Genomic DNA, 6,341 nt, shown 5'->3' on the forward strand with positions numbered 1-6,341 from the left:
CAAAATCACTGACACTACATTTAAAGCATCTGAGTCAGAATTTTCAGTTACAGTAACCTGTTGAATATATATAAATATACATCATTGCAACTCTCTGCAACAGTGACAACTACCCCCGACAAAGCTGAGTAAACATACAGTACTGTACTTCCTGGGCTCATTCCAAAAATAACACTTTCAAACCAAGCTGTGTGGTTAATATGAAAATTACAACGGTGAAAAGAAAGATTTTTTTTTTCATATATATCAGGATTTTCACATGAGCAGAACATTTAGTATGTACTTTTTAAACCACAGACATATGAATACCTACCCTGCATTGTTGCTGACTGCTGTTATTCCCTTTACTCCAGTCTTCAGCAAACCCCCAATGAGGTTTTCAGGTATCCCACACAATCCAAAACCTGCATAAAAGAAAACAAAATTAAGTATGTAACAACAGTTTGAAAGCATACAGATTATTCAGAAGTCTTGGAATTAAAAATCTTCTCTGACTAGAACAAGCTCCTTAGTTGACTAAATAAACCAACGCTTCTGGAAAGAGTTGCACTCTAGTACTGGAATCTCCCAGCTGCCAGAAGCTTCCCAGATTGGACGAAAGCCATTTAGCCATCAGAGGTCTGCTCACACATAAATGGCCTTTGCTGAAGGGCTCCTGGACCTTGGCTCTCCTGATGCGTCCTAACCCCTGTACTTCTTATTCCTCCTTCTCTTTCTACCCACCTAACCTTCAGATCTTTGCTGCACATAGCCACATCAAACAGAAGGAGTGAGGAGTTCTCCTATACAGCTCAGCCTATAATCAGATGATAAAAATCTGGGAATCCCTTGGGAAGATGTAGAACTGGAAGCACAGTCACCCAGTCCAGGTACCTCACCCTCACACCAATTATGCCAGAACCCTGTATGCCTAAAATGAAACACCATGTCCTACTACAATTATTACTACCTTCTTCCTAACCTCTTTGCCTCAGATCTCCTTGTCTTCAAAAAAAAAAAGCCAAACAAAAAACTCTCCAAAATCACAATGAAAATTCTTTCCAGAAAGAATTTTGTCTCATTACACACCTTCAGTGAGGTTTCCAATATTTTACAACTTTACATTCATTAATTTTTCAGGATTAAAACAACCCACAAAATAGAGAAATCACTTTTCTTCACACTGTTTTCTGAACAGCATCAAAATGCGAAAATCATCTAGAATATTCAAAAGATGACACGGTGAAAGTTACTACAACACTACTTCTTGACTCTTCTGGAAATGCCACACATAACCATTAGGCATAACACAGGTAAGTATTATCTTCACTTCCTACCACCAAAAACAGGTTAGGCAATCTGTTCAAGGGCACAGAGACCCAGAGAAGAGGCAGGTACAGAATGGCATAGAATGTTAGCATAAAAATAATCGAATCAGATTGTATCTCTTCAGTGTGTGAAATAACAATGCTATCTTGAAAAAGCCCAAGTTGATTTTCTGCATTCAAAGTGGCACAAGTATAGTCTAAAGTTTCACAAAGGAGGAAAAAAACCTAATGACTTTTCTGAGTTTTCTTCCCCTCCACTAAGACACAACTTGGATTTTCTCACTGTGTCTGCCTCTCATGAGCAGACTAGGAAGTCATTTGTTTAAAAAACGATGCAATTCCACGATTTTCAAGTTAGTTAATATTGAAAGAAGCAAGAGTAAATCAGTAAAATGTATCTCATTAACAGAATGTGACTGCATCCATAAAGAATTTAAATATTTACCACCAACAAGTATAGTTGCTCCATTGGGTATATCTTTTACAGCTTCAACAGGATCAGTATAAAATTTGGTGTTGCGACGGCAGCTGGTAGAAAAATAGCATCCACAAATCTGGAACATTAAAAGAAACTAGTGAATGAACAAAAAAAGCCTATAATGAAGACCATACCTCTGGCTAGATAAGGGGGGAAATATATAAAAGAAAATATTACTACTGTAAATACTAAACACTAAGTGGGAGGTGGGGCAGGCTGAAGGGTTCTCCAAAACAAGAGAATTCCATTCTGAACTGCTGACAAATTGTGACTTGCAGTGAACAGATTTACAAATGCAATTCCTCTGCATGAGTTAGAGCAATCCAAAGGCTTCTCAAACCTATATATTGATATGTGTAGCTTCAAAGATATCCAGATAGTAAACATAAACTGGAATTGCTGAAGCAGAGAGATAACAATGCCAGAAAATTTGAGAGGAAGCCAAGGAACAAATATGAAGGACAGCACTGTACTGGCAGTATAGTCAGGAGGAACACCCTTCAACAGACTGAACCTTCCCCCAGCTTCCTAACACAGTGCCAGAGCTCTTTAGGTTGCTGAAGAACAACCCAGAACCAGGAAGTATCCAACATACGGAGGACAAGAGGGAAATCAAAACAAATCCCACCCTCAAACCTAGACTTCACAGCAAAGCCATTACACAATAGTCATCATAATAGACCTATTATGTTCTTATGTCAATTATCTTTATTTCTCTTTAAGTGTTTCCTACTAGTAGTACCACACATTAATATAAACCAAGTACCTGACCAGTCACCAGGAAAAATTGACATTTAAGTCCCTACACTGACACAGCCTGAATAAATTGAGACAATCTAGAAGCTAAAGTACTATCTGCCAGCGTTTCCACTTCTAATTTGACAGCAGAAGTGAAAAATTTTAAATTGTGAATGAGAAAAAATAATAAATAAACAAGCTAATATAGACACATTTAAAGACAATAGCCCAATCTTCCCTGCAGAGTTGCCTTATGGCAGTTAAAACCAAGGCAAAAACTTTGGGGTCAGTTTCAAGACTACACAAACTGTCCTCTTTATAAAATTAAGGCTGCAAGAATTTACAGAATAATAGAATGTTAAGGGGTTGGAATGGACCTTAAAAAAATCCCCTAGTCCCACCTGCCCCTGCCCTGGGCAGAGACACCTCCCACTAGACCAGGTTGCTCAAGGCCTTATTCAACCTGGCTTTGAATACTCACAGGGTTGGGGCATTCACAACTTCCCTAGGCCACCTGTGCCAGTGAATCACCATCCTCATGGTAAAAAACTTAGTCCTAACCTAAATAAACCTAACCTAACCTAAATCTCCCCTTTTTCAACTTATACCCATTGATCCTTGTCCTATCACTGCAGTTGCTAACAAAGAGTTTCCCTCTGGGCCCCTTCAGATACTGGAAGGCTGCTATGAGGTCTCCACACAGCCTTGTCTTCTCCAGGCCGAACAGCCTCAACTCTCTCAGCCTGTCTTCACAGGGCAGGTGCTCCAGTCCTACTGTCAGCTTTGTGGTCCTCCTCTGGACTTGCTCCAACTGTTTCATGTCCTTCTGACATAGAGGGCCCCAGAACTCCACACAGTACTCCAGGTAGCGTCTCAGAAGAGCAAAGCAGAATGGCAGATTCACCTCTCATCTGCTGGCCACACTTCTTCTGATGCAGCGCAGGATACAGTTGGCTTTCGGGGCTGTGAGTGCACACTGAGGGCTCATGTTGGGTTTTTCATCACCTGGCACCCCCAAGTCCTTCTTCGTAGGGCTGCTCTCAATGACTTCTCTGCCCAGCCTGTAGGTGTGACTGGGATTGTCATGACCCAGACGCAGGACCTTGCACTTCATTTTGTTGAATTTCTCAGGTTAGCATTGTTCCACCTCTCAAGCCTGTCAAGGTCGCTCTGGATGGCTCATCTCTTCCCTCCAGCGTGTCAATTGCCCCACACAGCTTGGTGTCATCAGTGAACTTGCCGAGGGAGCTTTTTGACCCCACTGTCCATGTCACTGACAAAGATGCTGACCAGTATCAGCCCCAGTACCAACCCCTGAGGGACATCATTCATCACTGGTTTCCACATGGACAAAGTTGCTGACCACAATTCTCTGCAGGCAATCATCCAACCAGTTCTTGACCCATCAGGTGGTCCATCCATCAAACTCATGTCTCTCACAGGGATGTCATGTGGGACAGTGCCAAATGCTTTAAGCCCAGGTAGATGAAGTTAGCTGCTCTGCCCCTACCCACCAATGCTGTAGCCCCATCATAGGTCACCTAATTTGTCAGGCATGATTACACAGAATATTAAGAAAACCCTTCTGAATGGAGGCTTATCTCCTTCCCAGTGGAAGCACTGATGTTCTGCTATTTGATGGGCTCAAAAAAAAGTCATTGTGTGGGGTCATAAGAAACAGTGTCAGGTGAGAAAGCCTACAAGAGCCTTCACATGACAAATTATACCATGACTATTTCTCCACTGATCCATGATATTTGAAAAGTCACAGCAGTCAGGTGAAGTCACTCAAGACTTCCCTGAGGGAAACATTGTGCCTGTTTTCAAACAGGGTAGAACGCAGAACCCTGGGAATTACTGACCTGTCAGCCTCACCTCTGTGCCTGGGAAGATCATGGAGTAAATCCTCCTAGATGCTATACAAAGGCACTTGGAGGACAGCGAGGTGACACAGGACAGCCAGCATGGCTTCACCAATGGCAAGTCCTGCCTGACCAACCTAGTGGTCTTCTATGACAGGGTGACTGTATCAGTGGACAAAGGAAGGACTACAGATACCATTGATGGGGACTTCTGTAAAGTCTTTGGCACAGTCTCCCACAACACCCTTCTCTCTAATTTGGAAAGAGATGGATTTGATTTCATGAACTGTTTGGTGGATGCGGAATTGGTTGGATGGTCACATCCAAAGGGCAGTGGTCACTGGCTCAGAGTCCTGATGGATATTGGTGATGCATGGTGTCACTCAGGGGTCCATATACTGGGACAGCGACTATTCAGCATCTTCATCAATGACAAAGACAGGGCCATCGAATGCACCCTCAGCAAGTCTGCAGGTGACACCAAGCTAAGTGGGGCATTTGACACCCCGACGGATGGGATGCCATCCAGAGGGATCTGGACAAGATTGAGAACTGGCCCAATGGGAATATTGTGAAGTTCCACAAGGCCAAGTGCAAGGACCTGCCCCTGAGTCAGGGCAATGCCAAACATGAGTACAGTCTGGGAGAAGAATTCACTGAGAGCAGTCCTGCCAAGAAGGACTTGAGGGCGCTGGTGGTTGAGAAGCTCAATATAAGCCAGCAGTGTGCACTTGCAGGCCAGAAAGCCAACCATGTCCTGGCCTGCTTCAAAAGCACTATGGCCAGCAGGTAGAGGGAGGTGATTCTGCTCTTCTGCTCTGCTCTGGTGAGACCTCACCTGGAGTACTGCATCCAGCTTTGAGGTCAACAGTACAGGAAAGACATCAACTGGTCGGAGCAGGTCTAGAGGAGATCACAGGGCTGGAAGACCTCTCCTATGAGGACAGGCTGAGAGTAACCTTGGAGAAGAGAAAGCTCCAGGAAGACCTCATTGCAGCTTTTCAATACTTGAAGGAGGCTTACAAGAAAGACAGGGACAGACCTTTTAGTATGGTCTGAAGCAACAGGGCAAGGGTTAACAGTTTCAAACTAGAGGAGGATAGATTCAGACTAGATATAAGGAAGGTATTTTCTTACTATGTGGGTGGTGAAACACTGAAACAGGTTTGCCAAAGAAGCAGTGATATCCCAATCACGGAACAATTCAAGGTCAGGTTGGACAGGGCTCTGAGCAACCTGGTCTAGCTGAAAATGTCCCAGCTGACTGCAAGAAGTGACTTAAATGTCCCTTCCAACCCAAACTATTCTATGATTTATGCGTCTTTCAGAAACAGTTTTTCATATGACAATAGACTGAAAAGAGCATCTCCCCCGGTCACATTTGGTAGGCAACTGACAAAAGTGCTAGCAGTCTTGGAATCACAGTATAAAAGGGCTGCAAGCAAGCTTGAGGGCCAGGGCTGGAGGGAGGCCATGTCTCTGCAGTGTCCTTGTACCCACACATAGGAAAATATTTTAAACAGGCCACGTGGTACCTTTCTTTAATCTTCCTGACTGCGCGCAACAGAGGTGAACAACAGAGCAGCATGTGTTACACAAGCATGCTCTCCCAGGTTGGATGCCTCAAATGAGAGTATCTGCCCTTCTATACTAAGTATAGTATACAAGTATTTTCAGTCCCTTTCCCAGCCATCCTGCTGTTTGGGAGAAATAGTCTTTCCAGGAGCTGAGGCATCAGGGATCGCCCGCGCTTCCCTGCACGCCAGGGCGGCAAGCTAAGACCTCGAGGGCTGACTGCAATTCTGGCCACCCTGGTTTAACAAGAGTAACGTGGGGTCAGATAAGCTCAGAACAACCAACAGAACTTAGGCAAATCTTACAGAACAGAGAAAATGTGAGTCAACAAAACAAAACCCGAAAGAGCTAAGACTTGTCCATAAGGACACCAGAAGCAAT

At 43.8% G+C, this 6,341-nt stretch overlaps 1 protein-coding gene across 1 annotated transcript in view; it reads right to left on the bottom strand.

The window, feature by feature from the left end:
• Positions 1–1,861, bottom strand: part of OXCT1 (3-oxoacid CoA transferase 1) — a gene marked incomplete at its 5' end in the record, with an annotated part of 78,599 nt that extends 76,738 nt beyond the window's left edge. The window contains 2 exons of the mRNA XM_009072544.1: positions 314–404; positions 1,753–1,861. Of these exons, the coding sequence (XP_009070792.1) occupies positions 314–404; positions 1,753–1,861 (200 nt within the window). The remainder of the gene's footprint in view (positions 1–313; positions 405–1,752) is intronic.
• Between the last annotated feature and the right edge of the window lie 4,480 nt (positions 1,862–6,341).

This window comes from Acanthisitta chloris, unplaced genomic scaffold (assembly GCF_000695815.1).
Source record: "Acanthisitta chloris isolate BGI_N310 unplaced genomic scaffold, ASM69581v1 scaffold6014, whole genome shotgun sequence".
NCBI lineage: Eukaryota > Metazoa > Chordata > Aves > Passeriformes > Acanthisittidae > Acanthisitta > Acanthisitta chloris.